Source organism: Phocoena sinus, chromosome 9 (assembly GCF_008692025.1).
Source record: "Phocoena sinus isolate mPhoSin1 chromosome 9, mPhoSin1.pri, whole genome shotgun sequence".
In the NCBI taxonomy this organism is placed as follows: domain Eukaryota; kingdom Metazoa; phylum Chordata; class Mammalia; order Artiodactyla; family Phocoenidae; genus Phocoena; species Phocoena sinus.
The window spans coordinates 91,992,403-92,016,702 of NC_045771.1; the positions used below are offsets into that span (position 1 = coordinate 91,992,403).

At 43.9% G+C, this 24,300-nt stretch overlaps 2 protein-coding genes across 2 annotated transcripts in view; one reads left to right on the forward strand and one right to left on the reverse strand.

The window, feature by feature from the left end:
• Window positions 1-941: 941 nt before the first annotated feature.
• On the reverse strand, window positions 942-10,816 carry SFRP4 (secreted frizzled related protein 4). The gene is made up of 6 exons (XM_032644060.1): window positions 10,071-10,816; window positions 8,688-8,768; window positions 8,522-8,587; window positions 6,401-6,599; window positions 3,765-3,828; window positions 942-1,818 (listed from the first exon to the last, which is right to left on the reverse strand). The coding sequence occupies exons 1-6, from the start codon at window positions 10,513-10,515 to the stop codon at window positions 1,633-1,635; spliced, it is 1,041 nt and encodes a 346-aa protein (XP_032499951.1). The 5' UTR covers window positions 10,516-10,816; the 3' UTR covers window positions 942-1,632.
• Window positions 10,817-14,396: 3,580 nt separating this feature from the next.
• Window positions 14,397-24,300, forward strand: part of EPDR1 (ependymin related 1) — a 34,715-nt gene continuing 24,811 nt past the window's right edge. Inside the window, 3 exon segments of the mRNA XM_032643695.1 lie at window positions 14,397-14,445; window positions 14,448-14,570; window positions 14,573-15,026. Of these exon segments, the coding sequence (XP_032499586.1) occupies window positions 14,397-14,445; window positions 14,448-14,570; window positions 14,573-15,026 (626 nt within the window).

A 24,300-nucleotide genomic window follows, 5' to 3' on the forward strand; every position in this document is an offset into this window, starting at 1 on the left:
GTTTAAGTTTGTAAAGTCATCTCCAAACTCTTATGTCGTTTTGCACTTTTAAAAAAAAGTTTCACAGAAGCGTTTTTTCTTCATTTCCACTGAGAGTTGTAACTCGCCTCCCCGCGCCCCCCTCCCCAGATTCCTACTATGCTAAGGAGGTAAGCTAGGGTACCAATGCCTTTTCATGGCCTTTCCTAGGTTTCTTTAATTTAGATCCTATGCCAAACACCTGTCTGGCTTTCCTTAAGGGCCAAAGCGGAGTATTTTATTGATACCCCTGTGTGGGTGGATCTATTGGATTCCTTCAATTCTGCTGCCCTGGGGTAGCGATGCAGATGAAGTTACACTTTCAGGAGGAGATGGGTGCCCTTGCCAGCATCCTCATTAACGCTATTTCTCCATTTTCCCCTGGCTTACCCACACACCTCACTTCTGTGTCCTAATGGCTACAGAGATGAAATTAAAAAGTCATGTGTGAATGCAACCTGTAACTTACCCCTTCTCTGAGAAGCAGGGACAATGGTACATCGAAAGGAGATTTTACTCTTAAGCTTTCAGATTGCTCCTCTACATTCTTGAATGCTGGATGAACAAGTGATTACAGTTGCTTTTTCCAAGTGCAGAGATGGTGTGTGGCAAGGGTGCCATAGCAGGCTGGGGACCAGGGGCTTTGGATTCTGACCCTGCCACCTCAGACCCAAGGCACCCTTGGGAGCACCAGTAATCAGCAGAGAGACTGGGCATCAAGATACCCGGGACGTCCTGGGAAGAGATGAGCACCACACCCACGTGTGTAAGATGCTTGGGGTTGACTGATTGGTACCTAAATCATAAGAGGAGAAACAAACAGTTTCTGGTGCTACTTAAAGGGAACTGATAAACACTGTGCATATAAAATCAGAGCATCTCCACCATGGCATGGTAACTAGAAAACAAGGATCCAGACTTTGTCTGTCTGCCTTTCCCTTTTATTTATTTAACAATACTATTGTTTTCGTTTTTAGAGCTTCTAGCTAAAAACAGAGCAGAAAGGCTTCTTTGTAAAAACAAAAAACCAAAAACCAAACTCATTACAATTTTCCATATCCTACTTTTCTGGATTGTTCAAAAATCCCCTTTCATCACAAAAATTCTTCTGCAAACAGTAAACACATAAGATCTTTTAGACATTCATTCCTCTTGATTTCCTCCTTAGAAGCATTACATTTTCAATCACATTTTAAAAAATCGCTAACATCCTAACAACCAGCTGAAATAAAACATATCGTAAAAAAAAAATTGGGTGTTTTGTTTGTAGTATGGCATTTACTTTACAATGCACATATTAGGTCAAATTGTAAGAACAAAAGCATTTTCCCCACGTGGAGCTCCCACAGAGTATGCACATGGTTTATTCTCAACTCAATAAGCTCTTTCGACCAGCTTTCATATACCTTCCATACCAAAAGGCATACCTACCACTATGGCTTGTAGTGACTTAAAAAGAAAAACTGAAGCATATCATTAAGAAAAATGCTGCAAGACGTGTCTATGAAAAGGACTGCAGTTGTTAAGGCAAGGGGTGTACGGCCTTCTACAGGCTGCGTGGGTAACGCCTGGCCTCACCCTGAGAGGAAGTCCCCATTTTGGAAAGCAGTTAGCTCACACTCGTTTTGGGTTTGTTCTCTTTGGAGCACTCCTAGCTTTAATGTTCTTCTTGGGGCTGGCTGGTTTGGGGGCAGGCGGCTTCCCCTTGGGTTTCGGGGCGTTACTGCGGCTGGTGCGCCCCGCTGTGCGCTTCTTGTCCTGGATTGTCCTCTGCTGTTCCTGCAGCCTCTCTTCCCACTGCTGGGAGGCAACGTGTACACATGACTGTCAAGTACATCTCACCCCTTTATGCTCTTAAACTAATATCCAAAATAATGCAGACTTTCACTGTAATATATTCATCAAGACATCCAAGATTACAATAGCTCCCCTACCCTACGATGGTGAGCATGTATCCTGTACCAGATGCTCTGGAAAGTGCTGAGTATATGGTGACATCTTGACAAGCAATCATTTCGTTGAAACAACAGCCCTTCTAGGTGGACACCATTGTCGTGCCCCGGAAACAAGCACAGTGATATTATTTGCAGAAAGTCACACAGCCGACAAATGTCAGAGCTGGAATTCAAATTCACCAGCCTGACTCCAGAGCCAGGCCCTAGCTCATACAACTTTTCCCATAGGCCCTCTAATGCAACTTTCCTATACAGCAAAGCCTTCTAAAAAACGTTTTACCAAGGCTAAAAGCAGAAATTTTTCCAGCTACACTAGAAAGTCAGGGTTTCTTATCACACTTACGGGTTCACCTAACTCTTACATCCAAAGGAAGGTAGAAGCTCCACCCACAACCAGTAATCCAATCAAGTGTTAGCTACCCAGAGCCAATGAGAAATGAGTCATTCTAGATATTCAAGTCTCCTTGATAGAAAAGGATTTACTCTTTAAATATGAAAATGTGTAAGAAAAAAATGAAAAAGTGAGTCCACTTGAATAGACATTACTTTTCATTATAACACGTAAGTCCCTGCTTTGTTAGAGTATATTTCAATTAGCAAAATATTTGAACATGACCATAGACCAGGCAGTGGAAATACAGTGAAATGAAAAACACTGTCCCCACCCTCCTAGGGCACAACTCTAGTCTGTTCTAAAATAATAAACTCATTACTGTATGTTGTTATTACATGATTATATTTTCATATTCTTAAGTTGGAGTATTTGCTGTCAACGTGAATGACCCAAACAGCTATGATTCTTGAAAGCTTTCTTTCCTCTCAACAATGTCAGGTTTTTATGGTACCCTTGCCTTCTAGGTTGAGTCATCTAATCTACTGCAGTTTTGGGAACCAGATAACCAATCTTGCTAGAATTTTCTGTCCAGTAAGACCAAGCGTGCTCCTGAGCAGCTCATGAATGTTTAGCTCAGATGCAAGAGCAGTGTTTGGGTCTGTTATTCAGAAATGCACTCAGTAGGAGAGGCTGTGTTGAAACTACCTTCTCCAAAAATCAGTATTAATATACACTCTCCCCTTGCCCAGGAATTTTTATTCCTGCAAAGTAAGAGAACACGGGCAGTAGCAGTATCTGTTGTGAACATGGCAACACAAATTCTCCTGCATATATCTAAATATATTTTCAGGAGAAGGGATGCTTTAAAAATTCCATCCCAATGACCTGATTTATTTAGTTCTGGAATGATTTCACATGTCCGGGCAAAAAATTATTCTAACTCCTCTGAGTTGCCAATATTTCTATGATGTTACTACTAAAATTATGGGTCTGGCCACAAAAGTATTACTTTGTGTATATGATTTATTTGGACAAAAGTCTTAAAATTATTCTAAATACAGGGAAAGATTCTGCCTTATAGAGTGATAGGGTGATTTTTAAAACTAGGTATTCACACCCCTACATGTATATGTCTGTATTAATCCCACTGGATATTAATTCTGTTCAAGTACTTGACTGTTTGCTAAAACAACCAAAAAACGAATTTAATCTGGAAATAACCAGTAGATCCGTATTGATGCGACCAAATGAACTTTGAAGCTAAAGAGAAATTTATGGTAGAAACTCCAAGTGAGAAAAATTATTCTCTTAACTACCTATTCAAAAGACAAATACTGCTGCTATTGTCGGCTCCTACGATAGCCTGGAGATGAAAGAATGTGAAGAATTCCCAAATTCTATAGAATTTCTTTACGTGCATTCAAATCCATATTCCTAGTATTGCTAATTATACTTACTATGGATCTTTTACTAAGTTGATCTCTCCATTTTTCAACTAAACAATTTTCAAGAAGCATCATCCTGAAAAAAAGTAATTTATCTTAATAAGCAATACTTATGAGGAAAGTAAGAAGTTCAAAAATACAAAAAATTGTAAAAAAACAAAATTCTTCACTGTTTACCCCACAATTCCCCATTTATATTTTATTGATCACACTGTATATTTAGATCACATTGTATATTTCCTTTTAGCATTGTATGCATTTTCTGATATAATTGAATAATTCAAGAAATATAACTTTCATAACCATGTAAATTATAACTATGGATAGCCATAATATATTTAACTATTTCTCCACTGTCGAACCTCCTCTTTTGCTTAGCTATTATTATTAGCATTGCATTGAATATCGCTAGTGTGCCCTGGCTAGTTATATCCTTAAGATAGACTTCCGAATGTAGAAATCTGGGTCAGAGTATGTTTTTTTTTCTTAAGGTTTTCAATGCATAGTGCTAAATTATTTTCAAAACGGCTGAACTGTCATTTAATTCACCAACACTAAGACTAGGTAAAAATGGAATCTTGTTTTTATTTGGGTTGCAGAATTAGGAGATAAATATTTTAATGTTTATTTACTACTTGTACTTCTGCAACTTTGTATAGATTTACAGATGTACATGTATTTCTATACTGTAGTCAATGTTTTAAATATTAATTTATATGAACTTTTTATAGAGTAAGATTACTATTCTTTTGTCATACCTGTTGCAAGTACTTTTTGTCTTTCTCTTTTTATTTTTGATTTTTATGTACACAATAGTGTCATCAAATATGTGCATTGACATTTTCCCTCGTAATTTCTTACATTACTTTTATGTTTACAAACCACTTTGCTTTTCAGATAGCATACATTTATTTACCGAACTTTATCCTTTTTGATTAGGTTCTTAAACTAGTTACCTTTTTTTTTTTTTTGCGGTACGCGGGCCTCTCACTGTTGTGGCCTCTCCTGTTGCGGAGCACAGGCTCCGGACGCGCAGGCTCAGTGGCCATGGCTCAGGGGCCCAGCCGCTCCGCGGCATGTGGGATCCTCCCAGACCGGGGCACGAACCCGCGTCCCCTGCATCGCCAGGCAGACTCACAACCACTGCGCCACCAGGGAAGCCCACTAGTTACCTCTTTAACCCATTTGAAATTTATTTTAGAGTACAAAGTGAAAATGCATACTATTTTTCCAAGTAAAGCTATTTGCAACATTTAGTAAATAATAGTTTCATTTCTATTGATTTGCCATATTTCCTTCATGATACAAATTCTTGTATGAATTATAATCTGTTGCAAGACTTTTTCCTCTGCTTTATTTATCTACACATCGACTGTTGCTCCGCATGGTTTGAACTAGCTTTATACTAGTCTTGTTGTCTCATAAGGCACATTTCCTCTCATCCCTCTTACTTTCAGAACCTCCTTTACATGCCCTTACCAGTTTATTCTTCCAAATGATCATTAGCATTATTTGTGAAGACATAAATCTCAATCATCCATAAAATTTTTACTAGGATTTTGATCAGAATTACACTGTCTATAAATTAATGGGAAAATGACACGAAGGCTGTTATTTAACTCATGTATAATCCATTCACCTGTGCAGCGACCCGGCACATCCCCAGAACTGCTTCTAGTACTGGAGCGGATGCAAAAGCCATACAAGAGACCAGCCCAGGAATATTCATTCAACATTCATTCACTCAATGTCTTTAGAAAGGCAAGATATAAGCAGCAAAACAGCTTTAAAACCAAGAACGCAAGGAATTTTGAAGAGGGTACTAAGTACTGATAGACTCCAGAACAAGAAAGTAAGTATTCAAGTGAAGTCAGTTTCAAAAGGTGTTTTTTTTGTTTTTGTTTTTTTCAGAAATAGAACCTTGAGCTGTATCCAGAAGAAACAGGGGAGCATTATTAATGGCAGAGAATCAAAGGGAAGACTTTTTATATAAAAATTAGTAGTTCTGCTGGAGAAATAGATTGCAGCAAGTTATGGGACTCAGTCTGGAACCTGCACTGAAGTGTTTGATTTTTATATTTTAAGGACTTGTTATATTATAAGGAAAACTAAAAAGATGCTAAAGAAAGATGTGTGGGGAGACACCTTCAGCTAGAGATACGCGTATAATAGATGTGAGTGTGCACGTGTGTGTACGTGTGTGTGTATGTAACACTCCAACCAACAAATGTTGTAAATTCAGTGTAAAGAAAATGTGTGGAAGTGTAGTCTCAAATGGCCATTTTCTTTTGATTTGTAAGTTATTAAAGAGACCTTAAGAAAATTCAGTATTTGCCACACTAAGATTGATTTGAAAAGAATTGGTTTTACTCAAAGTAATATATTTGTCTATAAGTTTTTGAAATCAGGTAACGAATTCTGAAATTGATTTTTAAAGAGTCCACTCAAATATATTTCCATTTTTCCTTAATTCTATGAAGAATTAATCGATATTTAGGAGATACGATATCCTAACCAAGGCATCTATTCAAACTGATCTTTCAAAAAGCTAGAGCCGTTTTTTTTTTTTCCTTTTTAAACCACGATTAAGTGGAATTTTATGTCTTTCCTAGGCAGTGTGTAATTTTTTTCTTCCCGTCTGTGCCTACCGTGAGCGCCACTCATAACACATGATGAGAACATCTTGGTGGGGCAGGATGTGAGGACACTGGCAGGATGAATTCGTAATGAGTGGGACTTGAGTTCGAGGGATGGGTGATGAGGACTTGAAGATCTCTTTCACATCCACCACTGTAGTTACTTCATTACAGCCACTCCTCTGCACAGCTTTTATTTTGGCATGAATGACTGCAATTGAAAAATCGATACGTGTTATTGAAGCTTTGCAGAAAAATATGGATGGTTTATTCCTGCCAATTCCCGAGTCTCTCTTAAAGAATCACTCCTGTAATTATGGTCATGTCCAAGCTGCCCGAATGCAGGCAAAAAAGCCCACACAATCATGTGCTAAATGTAAGGCCTCGCATATTGTCAACAATGTCTTAAAAGTTCTGAATCAGGCTGCAAGACGGAAAAGTAAATTCACAAGCAGGCTTAGTCTGGGATCTGTCTCTGGGTCAGTGACTGCTCCACAATGGACCACAGATAGGATTTGAATAGAGAATCCCATGGATCCTTCTCAGCCCTAAAATCCTATAATTCTATGATTAGGGGTTTTTTGGGGGCCAGAAACATATCAGGAAATTGAGTTACATAGAATGTCGATAAAATTTTATAGAAACAATACTCGCTTCTACTCTGTCATGTAATGATTTGAAGTGAGAATCATATATTCTCAGATTCAGAAGCCACCTGAAAGTTTGTGTGGTTCCATCACCCATCTGCTGCTTGAACTCGCTCTGCTCCAGAGGAAGTTATTACAGTCATAACATTTTTGCACCGGAAGGAGTCTCTGAAGACTACTGTTCTCAATCCTTTAATTTCCCAAACTGCCCAAGCAGGGTCCATGGTGGGTAGAGGTAGAACTGTTATTACAGATGGCTGGTAATACCACTGTCTCTGATCCTGCTTTCAATTCTGACTCTTTTGGTCCCTTGCTATTACTGCCTGCAGTGGAGCTGTAATCGGCGGAGGGTGGCTCTATCTTGGATTCCATCCTAGGAAGCTGGTTTATGAAGCAGCTAAACAATGTAAATAGAAAATAGTTTCATTATCGAAGTGGTTTTGAAGCAATGCTTCCCCAGAGAACAGCATGACAGTGAAACTCAGACTGGACAACTAAGTAACTAAGGCTGGATAGTGTCAGATGAGGGACTTTGTGGATCAGATTACGATGATATCTACATAGAACAGGTTTAAAATAACAACAACAAAAAGCTACTAGAAAAGATAGTGTACTTTTTTTTTGGTTGAATTATGCACTTCGGCTATGTGTGATTCTAAAATCCGACAACCTAAATAAGAGGTTATTTTTTCAGACTTTTATAGTGCCATGGTCTTCCTGCTTTTATGTGGGTTGTATAATACAAAGGTTCTTATGATATAAAATTTCAGTTTGAAATATGGAAAGCTGAGTTAGCAAATAAAATGAACAGTTTTCCCCAAACAGTTTCTGTTATTTCAGTAGAAATAATTTAAGAAATGCAAAAATAAAAACCCCAGAAAATAACCCAAAAAGATATTTTAAAGGAACACATTTTTAATTAAATCTACTTTCAAATGATGATAGCAGAATTAAATTTGCTGAAAACATTCAAAGTAGCATGATTGACTTATTCTCTGAAGAAAGTGCTGTCTGGGTCTTTCAAATAAGAGAAGAGGGCATTTAAGCTATGCCAATACTTACAGCCACAGGGTCTTGTGATTAACATATTCCCACAATTTCTTTAAGGTGTTTAATATTTGTAGCTATTTATAGGTAAAAAGATACATGTGCAGATCTTAATTCCTGGGTCTCTGGGCCTCGGGTCAAATCCATGGATCGTCACCCATCCTTCCTGCAGCAGTGAAATCCTGAGAAAAGTGAGGTGCTCTCCAGGCTGACAGCACTTCTCACCAGGACGTGTAGGATAAGGAATCACGCTAATTCACACCACCCTTCTCATCTGGGTGCTTTACCCAGAAAAGCAAGACGTTTTTACAGTTTCTATTGTGCCACCTAGAGCCCACATGATTAACTAGAAAAATCCCTCTTCAGCACTTCATGACTAGCAGACCTGGCTTTGTCATGTGCCAAGTCCCCAACCCAATGGTTTCAGCAGATGATTTACCGTAACTGTAGTTTTTGCTCAGGTACGTCGCCAGGGTCGGCTTCACCTTTTTGCACTTGCACCGGTCTAAAGAAGACAAAAGAGAGACCAAAAATTGAAAAAAAAGATTCAGAAATCACTCTGGGGAGAAGAAAAAGAGAGGGAGCCTTGAGGACAAAGAACTCACCAGGGCTTAGGCGTTTACAGTCAATGTCAAGAGGCCTTTCCTGTACCATCATGTCTGGAGTGATGTCTATCCACTTAACGTCTGAAACACACACAGGGCCACATGGGTGTGGTCAGTGATTTGGTCTGTTCACCCAGTTGGAATAAGGAATCATCTGGACACACTGACAACACAGCAGTGCACACACACACACACGCACACACAAATCCTGAATGGTAAAAATTGTATGTGATTGTCAACTACTTCTTTCATATAGACTCTCTGGGCTTAGGAAAGAAGACTTTTGGCTGGGACTGCTTATCCAGAACAAATTGATGTGAAGGCACGTCCATTTAAACTGGCTGATACATACAGTCAACCTGGATAAATTACATCCTTCCGCCCCAAACCTATTTTAAAATGTTGATTTTTCAAGTTGACAGTTTACACTAATCAGAATAACCCAAATATTTCCAAATCCCCACCTCACATTTTGCAGAAACAGTCCCTAGGTACCCCAAACAAGCATAGCCCTGTATCATTTCTATAATTTAAGCAATGAATATGTTTTTTCTAAAACTCTGAATTAGAGAGGAGTTTCGATTTTTCCTCTTCATTTTACTTCTTCTCCTCCACGTTTTGGGCAATGCTCTGAGGTATAACATCAGAAACTACACTAAAGCAACACCATAGTTTCTTTAAATGTGCAGCAACCTGGGTTAGGCATAAAAGGAGGCAAAAATGTACTTAGGTTTTATTTCAAGAAGTGGATTTAAACCTGCTCCTTCTTCCTAGAAAAGCAGGAAAAAAGACCAAAGAGAAAAGAAGGAAGTGGTGGTTGAGCTCGAGTTGACTCAGATGCCACAGAGGTTGGCCCTGGGTCAAAGACCATGAAACAGATGTCACAGTTTTCCAGGGCAACTAAATTTACAAACTGCACTCCTGGTGGGGAGTGAGAACTAGTACTGTTTTTTCAGAAGAGCTTTCAAGAGCTAACATTAAATGAAGAATTCTGGTGGGAATATTTTAATAATTAAATGATAACATGTGAAGTACTTAAAGCTGGCTCAGATCCACCTTAAACCCTATATACTTGTTTACTACTGCTACTATCTTATTTTATTACTATAAAGGAAAATGTCCCCAGTGGTCCCCTATCTAAGCAAAATCGCCCGCCCCTCCTTATGGGACATGGTGCTCCTTAGTTCCCAAAACTCCAGTAGAGAAAGCAGACTTTTCCCGAAATCAAGTCACTGCCCTTCCCACCTCCTCCAGCTCTCCTAAGTAGAACGGGGGGCTGCTCGACCACCGGCTGGCAGCTGTAGGTGTGGCCGTCGGGTTCTCACGTGGCAGCGACAGCCCAGGGTGCCTCGTCACCCCCCTCGGTCCTTCCCCGGGCCTCACCCTCCGGGAGGTCAGTGACGATGGCCTCGGGCGAGATGCACACGCCCCGGTCGTAGACAGGCAGCTCGTCGCAGGCCAGGCTCTCGGGCCAACTGTGGTTGTACATCTTCATGAGGGGCTCGCAGTCGTCACGCGCGCGCTGGCACACCGACTTGCACGGCTTGATGGGGTCGTGCAGGAACTCCAGGGTGCAGATGGGCGCGTACATGGCGCAGAGGAAGAAGCGCAGCACGGCGCTGCAGTTCACGTCCACCAGCTCCTCGTACTGCTCGATGGCCAGGATGGCGTTCTCCTGCGTGCTGTGGTGCAGGTGGTTGGGCATCCGCGTGATGTTCCAGGGCATGTGCCGGCACATGGGGATGCGCACCGCCTCGCACGGCGCGCCGCGCACGCCCAGCGCCAGGCGCAGCCACAGGCAGAGCGCGGTCAGGATGGAGAGGAGCATGGCACTGCTCTCCCGCGCCGCCACCCCGACAGGCAGAACGGGCCCTTCTCTCCCCGTCCCCCTAGGCTTTCTCCCTCCCTTCCCAAAGGAGGAAGTCCTTTAGGGCACAGGGGATGTGCTCGTCCCAAACTCCCGTGGGCAGTAACGCTGGGCCGCGGGGGCCGGCTGGGAGTGTACGCCGTCCGACGCGCACAGCACGAGTAGCACCAGCCCTCAGCCTCCGGGGCGTGAACCCGCCCTGGTAGCTCCAGCCCCCGGCCCGGCAGCTCCGAGCGCAGCCAGTCCCGGCCATTGCGGGACCTATTTATCCCGACACCTCCCCTGACGTGGGCTCGGGAACGCTCCCTTGGCAGCTGCAGGCGCGGCGCGGGCTCCCCCTCGGCCGCCCCACCCTCGGCCCTCTCTTGCAGAAGTGGTGACATCATCTCCTCCGGGCCGCAGCCCAGGGCTGGAATCCTGCATTCCCCCAAAGTCCGTCCTTTTTAGTCTGGCCAGTCCTTTTTCTCTAGACCAAGAAAAAGAGCCTCTGGCAGTCGTTTTGGACACCGGATCCAAGAAGGTGCAAGAGAGGATTTCAAGAGAGGGAGGGACCGCCTTTCCAGTCAAAGCTGAACTTTGCGCCCTCTGCCTTATGGGTTCCCCAACTGTAGAGTTGGAGGGAAATGGGAACTTCTGCTGCTCTTTAACTCTGAAACATACTTGCCTTCTCCAGTAGGGGGCATGAGAAGCGCTGAGCGGTGAGACTATTGTGTGGGACGGGGAGCGTGCAGCTGCAGAGGGAAGGACGCCCCCCTCCCAGCCGCGAGTTGTATGGAATTTGTTTTTGTTATTATTGTGGCTAGTAGACGTTACTTTGGGCTCAAGTTTTTCCAGAATGGCCTCTGATCTGTACCTGCTCCAGGAACAGAACTGCCTGAAGGTGTAACAGCATCTTCCAGTTTGAGAACGTCTTCCATCCACCAACATCCCCTTTTCCTTCTCCTGACTCCCTATTCTTCTCTCCAACGTGAATGAAAGCAGAAAACATAGAAGACTTTGGATACCACAATTTGAAAGATTTTTTTTCCCTCCTTCATGCCAAGTGATTTCCAACCCAGCAGTCTAACATCTTGATTTTTGATTTGCTTGGAAACTGTTATTTAAATGAAGTAAGAAGCTGTGTACCATGGAGAACAATGATGTATGTTTTGTTTTCTCTTTTATTTTTATTAGAAAGAGGTAGTAGAATCCACTGCTGGCTCAGCTATCCACAAAAAAGGGAGGCTTTATTGTTCCAAGTGTACATCAATCTTCAGGCAGTAAGATTTCTGGTATATGATATTTTCTTAGGGCATTAGAATATGAAAACACGTTATCTGAATGTTCATCTTTAAAAACATGATTTAACTGGAAATCTGAACTTGAGGCAGACAGATTTTTTTGTCTCTAAAGCTTAGATCCACAAAGTTAGTTTAGTTTTGACCCTGATCAGGACTGAGGATTAAAATAGCCCAGGAAAGGAAAAGCACAACTGACATTTACTGAGCATGTACAATGGGCTCGGGGTAGTGCTAAGTGCTTTAAATGCATGATCTTATTTTTTTTCCCCCAGGAACATGAATCAAACACAGTAGGCTGAAAGGGTAAAAGAGACAAATACATTTCAGTATTCACCCAAGGAGTCCAATTCTATTTTGTGGGAAGGCCGGGGTGACCAAATACAGGCAGGCCAATTTGGCGAGATATTCCAGTTTTCTGTAGAACAGATCTCAAGCTTCAAAAATGCCAATGCAGGCTAGTGAAATATCAAGCGAAGGGGATGGCCCAGATGAGATCTCAAGCCGTTTTCAGCAGTAAACTCCAGTAGGTATAAATGCCTGGCTTAGTGAAAAAGATTTTCAGCCCAAGTTCCTACCAGGGAAGAAGATACAGTTTTGAGAGAGCTGGACTCCCTGTCCTTTTCCTGGAGTTAGTTGAGGAGGGCAAACCTGAGGAGGACTCAAACTTCTGCAGCCAGTTTGAACCTGCTGCATTAGTTTAGCTATGCAAGTACCAAATCGCGACATTTCAGGTGCTTCCCTCATGTTCGCAGATGGCATGTCCTTTAAGAAAGGGAGAGGGGAAGTTAAGAACCCTTCTCCATAAAGCTCTTTGCTTATCCCATTAGGTCTGTTGGTAGTCTGGCCTTAGCGTTTCTAGGAGAGGGTGGCACTGTTGAGGGATTCATCCGGAGAGTCTGTCAACCAGTCTCCATCTTCTTGCCCGGCTTTAGCACTCAATCCATTACCTCATACTTGACATTGATTTGCCAAAAGCTCATGTAACTGGGGAAGTTCCCCTGGTCGGTGGCTTCTCTCCGGTAGCTCCTTTTCAGTCTCCTCCAGGGACTGTTTCTCTGCCCATCCTTTCAATGTCTGGAGTTCTCTAGGGCTCCATCCTCAGCCTTCTTCTCACTCTCTACACTCCCTGCTGCTCCAGGTTGGCTCAACCTCGGCACTGTTGACAGTGGGGCTGGATAATTCTTTACTGGCTGAGTGGTGGTGGTACTGGGGGCTGTCCTGCACATTGGTATCTCTGGTCTCCTCCTACTAGATGCCAGGGGCAGCTTACCCCCTACCCCACTGTGATAATCAATAAGGTCTCTAGATATTGCCAACTGCCCCCTGGGGGACAAAATTGCCCTGGGTGGAAAACCACTGTGCTACTCTCCTCTCTGGCTTCGGGGACCACCTAGATGTCAGTGGCTTCCAAATCCAGACCTCTAGGCCTGCTGGTCTCTGGAATTGTTTATCCAACTGTCCCCTGGGAACTTCCACCTGTATATCCCACAGTCATCTCAAAATCAGCCAACCCTAAACTGAATTTATCTTCTCTCACTCCAGGCTGAACTCCCAGTGGTCCAAACCAGAAACCTCTTCCTCCGAGTCTAAATCCTTCTCTCTTGTTCCCAACTCTTCCACCCTCTGCATTTCTACAACCATGGCCTTAGCTCAGACTGCAGCTCTCGTCTGGATTGCAACAGTATCTTCCTCCTTCTCCCGGCCCTCTGCCTTGCCCTGCCATCCTCCACACTGACCTGGGGGAGCTTCCTAAGGCATATCCCTGATGATGCTCTCCCTAGCTTTACATTTATGGATGGCTCCAACAACCCCGGTATTAATAACTAATCCTTAAAATGGTTTTCAAGGCCTTGAGTGATCTGGCTCCGGACTATCTTCTGCTTCATACTTGAACCCAAATATCACACTCATTTTCTCTCGTCGCCGCGCCGACTCTCATACAGGAACGCTCTCTCCCACTTTCACCTGCCTCATGCTTCTTCATCCCTGAAAGGCAGATCTAGTGAAAAGACTCTATAAACTTGGAAAGCAAGGCTTTGCTTTTGGTTTTTAAACAGTTGTTTTCTTTCTTCTTGATTCCATACTCTAGATCCTAACATTACACCAACATAAACCCGATTAACTTTCTTCTTGATGATCCTAAACTCCCAGACACACAAACCTCTAGGCTTGTGGTATTGTCAAGTGATGAGTGAGGGGAGCAGTCTCACCGCAAATGTGGCCTCCAGGTATGTCCTTGAGTCCTCAGCCCAAGAGCAAGGGCCTATTTTCTAGTCCACCAGGCTCTATACGGGGAGTGGGGGGCTGCCAAACGGCCATGATAAATGACTGGTGTCATTTCTTCAGGAAGGAACCCTTTTTTCCATTTTTAATTTGGAGTTAGCAGGTGGCAATTTTGATAAAGGGACAGGGTACCTGCGGCAAAGCAAGTGCTGAAGCCCTGCTTTCCCGACCTTGACCTCAGCTCGTCCCCCAGAGTTGGTTACCCGTTGAATACTCAAGTTAGCAGAGAAACATTTCCCTTCTCATCGCTCCCCCCCCCCGCCCCCCTTTAAAACACGGATGCCCTTCAGGATGCTAGTGGCACCGCTGCCACTGCATTTCCTGTTGGCAGCAGAGAGCAAGTGAAAACAGAAGCTGCAGCGGGCAGCGGCCCGGGCACAAATAGCTCCCGCACGATTCACCGGAGCTTCCCCAGGGCCCAGGGCCCGGATACCAGGCCTGATCCCCAGAGCCGTAGAGGCCGCCGCCGGGACCGGCAGCAACTGGGCCCGGACCGCACTCGGGCACAGTCCGAGAGAGCTCCGCGCCGCGCTTCTCTTGGGCTGCTCAGCGCCCCCTCGGGCTCGGGCTGGGCCTCGGGGGGCGGCGGGCGCGGCGGACGGCGATGCCGGGACGCGCTCTCCTCCGCGTGGCCCGCAGGGCCCTGGGCGCCTGGCTGCTGGGCGGCCTCTGGGTCTGGGTGCTGGGCGGCCTCTGCGGCCTGGGGGCGGCGGCGGCGGCCCCGGGGACCGGGGCCGGGGACTCCCCGGGGGCTCAGCGCCCGTGCCAGGCGCCGCAGCAGTGGGAGGGGCGTCAGGTGCTGTACCGGCAGAGCACCGGGCGCTACAGCCGCGCCCTGCTCTCCTACGACGGGCTCAACCAACGCGTGCGGGTGCTGGACGAGAGGAAGGCGCTGATCCCCTGCAAGAGGTAGGCGGGGCGCCAGGGCGCGGGGCGTGGGGTCGCGAGGCCCGGGGAGGGCGAGGTCGCGGGGTTTCCAGCCGCTCGCGACGCTTCCCTCCTCTCCAAGACAAACTTCGCCGAGAGGATCGCTTGGGGACAACACAGTCGGGGGCTGGGTGGCGGCTGGGCCCACCGGGAGCGGCCTGCTAGCGGGCACTCAGTGAGACCCCGCGGGGCGGTGGCCGGTGAAGTAATGACCTGCCGGGCGCTCCAGGCCCAGGTTCGCCCACGCTCGAAGGCTGCTGAGTCAGCCTCCTGGCTCCTGGTGCCCCCTTCAGCCTAGGGCGTGTCTTCTGCACTATCTCAGCTCTTCCTGGAGCCATCTGCGAGGACGACAGGCAGATTTTTTTTTTCACATTTTAAAGGAATGTGACAACACTGCAAAAGGTGTGTAGAATCAGTTAAAAAAAAATAAACTCATCACTGTGTCATAACCATTAAAATTTCGGTCTACTCCCTTAAATTTTCTTTTAAGCAAGTTTTACATTCTGTAATCAAAAATCCTATGTCTACCTTTTTTATATAACACGATCTCTTATGTGTTCTTATTTACCATTTCATTAGTTGGCCCCTACCTATTTTTAATGGCTGCACAATAGTCCACAGAGGGGTGATGCTACAATGTTTTTTAACCACTGGTCTGATCATTCACCTTTCTGAATCTCATGTGACAAAGGACACTCTCTTTCTGAGACCTCAGCTTGCTTCTGACCTCTTTAAGACCTGATTTCTATTTTGGGATCACCACCTGTCAGTTGGCCCCGTTCCTGTTTCTCTGTGTGTGTTCTTCCCAGGGTTATGCTGGCCTCTTCGTATGGCATTCACATCATTAGGAGGTGCTATGTGAATGTCCATAGTTTAAGGCTCCAGTGGGCAGTAAGATGTGGGGCAAATTTGATATCATTTTACCTAAAAGCATTTGTCCAAGTATTAGGCATCTTGAAGACAGTATGGAAGTGCCAGAACCCTTCAAAGGAGTATATTCGAGAATGCAAAACAGTGCATGATGACCGTAAACCATGAACGCTGAGGAGGCCTGGGGCAGCCGAGTCATCGTGGTGGACTGGGGGTATCTGTCCTCTTTCAAGAACATGAATGTTTTCTGTCAGGTGTCGAAGGTCTTTGTAATAATAATAGCAACAACCAACATTTGGGTACTTGTTATGTACCAGGCATGGTGCTGAAGACGTTCCACATACCATATGATTTAGTTTAAATCTCACAACAACTTGACAATGCAGGTTTTATGATCTCCAGTTTACAGACAGAGAATCTGGGGTTGAGGGACATTAGACTGCTTTCTCAAGACCAAGAGCTGGGACTTGAGGAAACTGAGTGGATTCTGACATCTATGATGTAACAGGCTCTTGTCCGTTCATTCATTCTTTCAACATGCATTTTTTCATGTCAGGCATTTTGTATTCAGAGTGAGTCCTGGGCTTCAGGGAGGTCACGGTCTGGGGGTAGAGTCACGTCAGTAAGAATTCCCATACAGTGGGGTGAAGGATGAGCCGGGCACGAGAGCACCTCAGACAGGCACCTAACCCAGGCTTCCTGGAGGAGGTGGGACAGGAGCGAGTCCCAAAACCCCCAGACGAGCTGACCATTAGAGGGAAGGAGGCATGGAGGGGAGACTGGTCCAGGGGGATGTGGGTGTATTCCAGGACATCCTGCCACAGGCAGGGCTGAGAATATTCCAAGAACTGCAGGCCAATCACTATTAAGACTGAAGCATGGAGTATGGCAGGAGGTTGGGGACCCAGGGAAGGATATTTAAGCAGTGGAATGCCGTGATTGGATTTTATAAAGAAAACTGGTTGTATGGTCGAGAATAAAGAAAAACAAGAGAAGAAGCCGAAACATGACCTAGGAGATGTCTGTAGAGAGAGCCAGGTGAAAGACGGGGAGTGGCAATGGTGATGGTGAGAAGTGGACGCATTAGGGAAGTCTTGAGGATATTGAAGAGGCTTATTGAAGGAGGTGCAAACGATTAGACGCTATGCTGCGGGGCGGTGAGGGGGAGGGGACAGTCATTTCTGGCTTCTGAAGCTTACAGTACTGACGGCATGAGTAGATGGGGATGCTGTTCGCTGAGATGGGGTTTGGCTTTCTGCACTTGTGATAAAGGGTCAAACGCTACTCTTTGTGTTCGTTGTTGTGAAGCCTTTTATGATAGTGGCGTATTAATGAGTAGTCATGTTGAAGGTGGGCTGAGATGGCCCAAAGCACACTGCTGACACAGAGGGTTCATGGCTGCCCCCGCTCCCACGCCCCAAGGTAGTATTTTTACAACGTAAGGGATTAGGCTCTAGAGTCAGATAAATCTGCCTCTGAGTTCAGATTCCTAGTGCGGGTCTTTGGGTAAGTTACTAGATGGGAATACTACTAATGCCTAATGTATTGCTTTGTTCTGCGGGTGAAATGAGTTCAAGTATGAATAGCACATAGTGCAGTGGTCTGACACAGAGTAGAAAAGGCGCTCAGCGTGCGGCCGCAGCTATCCCCATGGCCACCGCCATCAGCGCCATCCTGGTGAATGTACCGTGGCCCAGAGACTCCCTGCCAGCCCTGTGGGCTCAGACAGTTGATCTGGCAGCACGCTCAAGGGCCCTTCCTTTGGGAGCAGACTAGGAGCAAACAAGCTCAGATGTTACACTGGATATTTCAGCGAGTGCTGCAGCTGGCATGGGGGCCAGCATTCTCAAATCTCACTAGCTCATTCTCTCCCTGTAGGCAGACCTATGTGGAGAGCCAAATTCTAATCAGGAAGTTGTGAGCAAAGAGTTGGAGCAAATTCATGGAGTCTAATGACTGCCTGCTCTAGGCTAGGCCGTGTGCTCAATGTTGAGCTTTCCATCATGCATAAGACAGGCCAGCCCAGCGTAATCAGGCTAAGATAAAGTGATGCATCCTTTTCACCAGAGTGGTGCCTTGTCGCTGATTCTATGCTACCCCAATGCTGCTGGTCCAGACTCCCTCCGCTCTGCACGGGGCCTTGGAGGGTACTGCTCCGGTTGTCTTAGCAATCCTTCTTCTATGACTCCATGATCAATTAATATAGTCTTCAGATATGTGTATTATATCTTTAGTGGGGTCACAGCCAAATCTTGCTGGCCTAGAAGCCTTTTTGTCCCCATGTGGTGATTTGTTTCTTTCTTTCTTTAACTCAAGTATAGTTGATTTACAGTGTTGTGTTAGTTCCTTGTGTACAGCAAAGTGATTCTGTTATACATACATATATCCATGCTCTTTTTCATATTCTTTCCTGTTATGGTTTATTACAGGACACTGAATATAGTTCCCTCTGTCCATGTGGTGATTTCTCATTTCTTTGCCCTGATCCATCAAGTGTTGATTTCACAGTTTAGCTTTTAGAAGGCCATTTTATTCCCCATCTTTCCAATTTCTTGGCAAGGTTCTGTCTCACAGTCCCATCTCTGGCCCTAAGTAAGATGTAGAAAAGAATGTTTAGTGCATAAATGCGTTTTTAAGATCTTTAAATGTAGATTTGTTGGAACAAACTCAGAAACTTTTTCAGGTATTAGCAGTCTGGCCAAGAAACCAGATGTTATTTGAAGAAAATATGGATGGGTTGTCTCTTCATATTTATTTATAAGTTGAGAAGTAGTTTTAGAATTGGATCAACTTCTTAAGATTTTTATTTTGCATCCAGTTAGTTATGGAAAGTCCCACTGATAGTTACTGTGGAATGACTAGGATTTTCCAGGCTTTCTTCTCCCTGAGTTGATGGAAAAGATTAAATAACCTTACAAGCTTCAGATAAGACAAGCCTTAGCAGAGAATGGGAAATATTAGTAATTGATACTATTTCATTTTCTGGTTCCAACTGTCTTTCCTATAAACTCACAAGTATTACATTTGGAAGACTGAAGGAAAAGCAAGATTACTTTGTATTTCAGTAACATAGTGAACTTTATGGGAGAAGCAATGTAGATGCTGAATGAATTTTGTTAGGTTACCAGTAACCTACTGCTCCCATTTACAAGATGGTGGATTGGGAGTTGGAATTAATGAAGCAGAGCGTGCAGAGAAGCATTAAGAGGACATGCATTGGTAAATTAGGAATATGTCTCAGAAGACTGTTCAACTACCAATCCTACATGTTTGGGGATTTTTTTTTCTTTTGGTAAAAGACTAAAAAAATATGTCTTAAATAGAGTGACAAGTGGGTTCTTATTCAAATACTGATTAGTTCATCTCTGTCTCAATTTTTCCAGACCATTCTGTTTTTTGGAGAACAGAATATAATTTCTCTATTCTTAGAGAAAACCACCTAGTGTAGTGGAGAGAGCATGGACATCCATTTAGACAGTCGTGGGATGCCAAACATGGCTTCTAATCCTGGCTTCACCTCCACAAGGTCCTTTGCTTCTCAGAACGTCAATGTTTTTCATCTTTTAATTTGATTTTAATGATATCGACAATGTTTTTTTTTTTTTTGCGGTACACGGGCCTCTCACTGTCGTGGCCTCTCCCGTTGCAGAGCACAGGCTCCGGACGCGCAGGCTTAGCGGCCATGGCTCACGGGCCTAGCCGCTCCGCGGCACGTGGGATCCTCCCGGACCGGGGCACGAACCCGTGTCCCCTGCATCGGCAGGCGGACTCTCAACCACTGCGCCACCAGGGAAGCCCTACAATGTTTATACTAAATAATATTTAGGACTTCTTCCTTAAAAGCTAGGTACAGATAAGATTAAATGATACCATGAGAGCACTCCTTGTACTTTTATTATATTAGGCTGATTCCTGTTTCCACCAAGATGCAATGAACTTGACATAAATTCTAAATGTTTTCTCAACTTGTCCCCTTGTGTAGACAATTCAGAGTTCTTTTTCTTCCTTCTTCTCACCTAAGCTTGTGTTCATGGGTAGAGAAGAGCAAGGCTGCCTTTAAAAGCTTTGGCTCCAAACTCAGAAGGCTGTCCTCTCCATGGAGCCTCCCTGTATACTAAGGGGTTGAATAGGACTGCTTACAGAAGTGCCCCTCCAAGGATCTGCTGTGGAAGATTAATTCCAAGGGGTGTTATCACACCAGGCGACTAAGACAATCATATGTGTTTGAGAATCAGGATTAGGTTTTTTTTCCTCCAAATATACAATATTATTTTGAAACTATCTCCCACTTACAGAAAAGTTGCAATTCTGGTCCATAGCCATTTTTCCCCCTGAATCATTTGCGAGTGAGTTGCCAACTTGATACCCCCACGACCCCCAATACTTCAGTGTATATTTCTTACAAACAGGGCCATTGACCTGCATAACTGCAACACAACCATACAAATCAGGAAATTAACATGCATTCATTTCTACCATCTGAAATTCAGGTCTCATTCAAATTTCTCCACTTGTGCTTTTTATGTTCTTATAGCAGAAGGACCCAGTTTATATTCAAGCATTGCATTTAAATGTTGTGTCTTTTTAGTCTCTTTCTGTCTGGAACAGTTCCTCATTCTTTCTTGCACTTCAATACAGGCCAGTTATTTGGTAGAATGTTCCTTGATTTGGGTTTGTCTGATGTTTCCTCATAATTAGATTCAAGTTATTCACTTACGGTAGGAACGGTAGGACTGTCACATCTGGATGTTTACTTTGATAACTTGATTACTGATGTCTGCATGGTTTCTTCAGTGTGAAGTGACACTTTTATACTTTGTAATTCATAAGTGTTTTATAGGGAGAGATTTTAGGACCATGTACATATCCCATTCTTCGTTGAAGTTTCAAGTTATTCATTTGTTTATATCAGCATGGACGTTAGGATTCTCATTGAATTGCATTTGCTCTCATTGTTTATTTGATGGTCAGATTGTCCCAGATTGGGCCAGTGGGAACCTCTTCAAGTTGGCTTCTATGTGCTTTTGACAGGTCTCCCTTATTCTTTGAGCACTTCCTTGCTTTCTGGCAAGATATTCCAAGATCATCTGTACTTTCCCTGCCAGAGTCTTGGAATAAGCCATTTCTCAAGAAGCTCTGGTTACTTTTACTGGAGAATAATATTTGGAAGCCTAGGTCCTGGTCTAGTTGTGCTCATGGCTCTTGGATGGCACTGCTTCCAGGCCCCTTCACTGGACAAAGCAGGATGATGTAGGTTTGAATACATACATACATATGCACATACACACACAGAGTCACTAACACATATATACAAACATTTATATCTACATTTATTTCTAAGCTTCCGATTCTAATACATAGAGATATTTATACCGATATCTCTAATTCTGATCCACCACCACATGGATCATTCTAGTGTGCTCCTGTTCATTTTTCGTGCCTCCCTTTTTAGGGCGTGAGAAAACTGGATGCCTTTATTCAACTGCAGTATGCATAACCAGTCAGGCATTGCCATGGTACCCCCCTCCCTACATGGATGCCTTCCTCTTGGGCTCTGCACCCCAGGCCAGGCCATGCAGACACCTACCTTGCTTGGCCCTGTCTAATGGCTTTAGACTAAACTGTTTAATAAGGGGAAGGGAAGGTCAGGTTACATTTTTTAATATGTTTTTCTTTTGGATTTCTCGGGGCTACATCATCGTAAATCCTCAGGGAGATGAATTAGTATGAAATGTTCAACAAATTTGTTTGATCCTGAGCCCTGCTTTGCATGGATTGGGCTCTCATTTGAAGAAATCCTGACTTTCAGAATTTCAGAAAAATTACTCCTTTGCGCTTACTCCCTCCTCTTGGTCTCTGATAACTGGAGCCAGTATCTTTATTTTATTGGCTCAGGAAGTCTGACTGCTTGTGGCATTCTGATCCTCGAAAAATAAACCATGCTGATTTGCAATACTGAGTTTTTCTTCAAGAAAGAGATTTTATTGGAAGCGCATAAAGTTTTCTTTAAGAGTCTTAATTCTGTGGGTCTAGTGACCCTGGATTTCAGAGGGTTGATGCTGGGATGTGGAAAAAGTGGGCAGTGAGGAAAAAGAAGTTCCAAGGAAGACAAGCCCAGGAGAGTAAAGGGACTGGTGGGATAGGAGACTAACTTATAAAAAGAAGCCAGAGGTGGTCACCATACTGCTTTGAAAACATCTTTATTTCTCTCCATTAACCTTGAATTGTTTCTTCCTGATTCTGACCTCAAAGATGGTGGTCAGGGGAAAAGTGCCCAAAGATCTGAAAATATTCCACCAATTAGTGGTTTGTTTTTCCTGGAATAAATGTGATAGGCTTATATTTCCCCAATTCCAGTAAAAATCTTCTATTTTCCCCCTTTATAATTTATTTTATTTTACCCAGCTTTCAAGAAAAAAAAAATCTTCTCTTGATCTTACTAACTGAAACCCCATTCTCCCCTTCTATTTAAAGCAAATCTCATGCTAACTCCAATTTTTGTCCTCCCATGCTCTCTGGGACCCCCCTCCAATCAAACATTGATCATCACAGCTCTACTGAAGCGGTTCTGGTCAAGGGCAGTACACTCCACATTACTAATCAAGTGATCTTTTATCTGGTCTCATTCTACTGTTGGTCATTTCCTCCATCTAGAAGTACTTTCTTCATGTAGCTTTCAGGACACTATGCTTTTCTAGTTCCTCTCCTTCCACCTCATTTTCTTACCTTCTCAGCCTCCATTGCTCTTTCTCCTCTTCTCTTGGATCATTAATGGTGGAATGTTCCAGGGCGCAGGCTTCCCATCCCTTTGCTTTTCTGTCTCTACCCCTTTTTTGGTGATCTCATCTCGATCATGGAGTCAACTGCCATCCTTACCTGAAGGACTCGCACATGTGCATGTCCAGCCTAGAGCTCTCTCCTGAACTCTGCGTTCATATATCCAGCTGCTTGGTTGAGTTCTTCTTTTGGATCTCTAATAGCTGTCTCAAACTCAGCATGTCCAAAATTAATGCCTCCCCTGCAAACAAACAAACAAACAAAGAAAAGTTATTCCCCTTGCAGTTTTCTTTACCTCAGCTAATAACAACTCCAGTTGCTCAGGATCAACCCTTAGAGTCATCCTTGATTTCTTTTTCTCCCACTTGCCACAAGTAATCCAGAAGCAGACTCTGTTGACTCTAATTTTGATATAGACCCAGACTTGTAGACCAGAATCTGACCACACCTTTGCTGTCATCCTGGTCCAAACCTTCATCATTCTTGCAATAGCCTCCTAACGGGTCCCTACTTCTGCCCTTGCTCCCTTTGGTCTGTTCTCAACATAGCAGCCCGAGTGATTCTGCTAAAAATTGTTGCATCATGTCTCATGTCTGCTCAAAAACCCTCCTGTGCCTTTCTGTGTCTCAGAGTAAATGTTTTTGCATGGACTTGACCACCCTGTGGGATCTGCTTTCCGACCCCCTCCACACCTTGCCTTTGACCTCTTCACCCCATCGTCCATCCATCATCACCTCATTGCCAGCTCACTCACTCCAGCCCATGGCCTCAGCATTCTCACTCCTTTGGCACTTGTGTTGTTGATTCCTCTGCCTAGAAAGCCTTTTCCCTAAAAAGCTGTATGGCCCACCCCCAAATTAGACTGTCCCTTCTCTCCACATTTTCATACATCCCACCTCACTGCCTTTTATGTTCAAGATATTTACCTATTTAATATTTTTATTAATATTTTATTAAAATACTATTTAATTTAATTAAAAACTTTAAAGTCTGTTCCCTCATATCCAAAGTAAAGCTCCATAAGGTCCAGGATTTTTCTCTGGTTGTTGCTGTATTTCCAGCACCACAGAACAGGCCTGACTAAATTTTTCTGAAGAGGGAATGAGTAACAATGATACATAGTCATTGTAAATGGGTATCTAAAATACAGATATGCAAAGAGAAAAAAGTAAAAATTATCCATAACTGCCAAAGTGATAATGACTACTAGTAACATCTTCTAAATATCCTAAGAGATTTTTAGATGCAAAGTCTACATACTGTAGCCCATACTGTTTTATAATAGGCTGTTTTTCCTTTAATAATATCGTGCAAGCTCATCCATACTGACTAGTCTGCTTGTATCATCTTTGAACTCCTGGCTTCTCTTCATTCAGGTCTTAGCCCATCACCTTCTCAGAGGGGCCTTCTGTGACTGTCCAACAAAGCCCTCCCCACCAGCCACTCTCCATCACATCTCGTTTTGTTTCCCTTAGGGCACTATCACTGAGTGACATTGTCTTGTGTCTCTCTTCCCTGGAGTGAGAGGAGAACTTGATCTGTCTGGTTTACTACCAAAAGCCCAGCACCTAGGAGTGCTTGGCACATAGTAAGTCTCAGTAAATGCGTG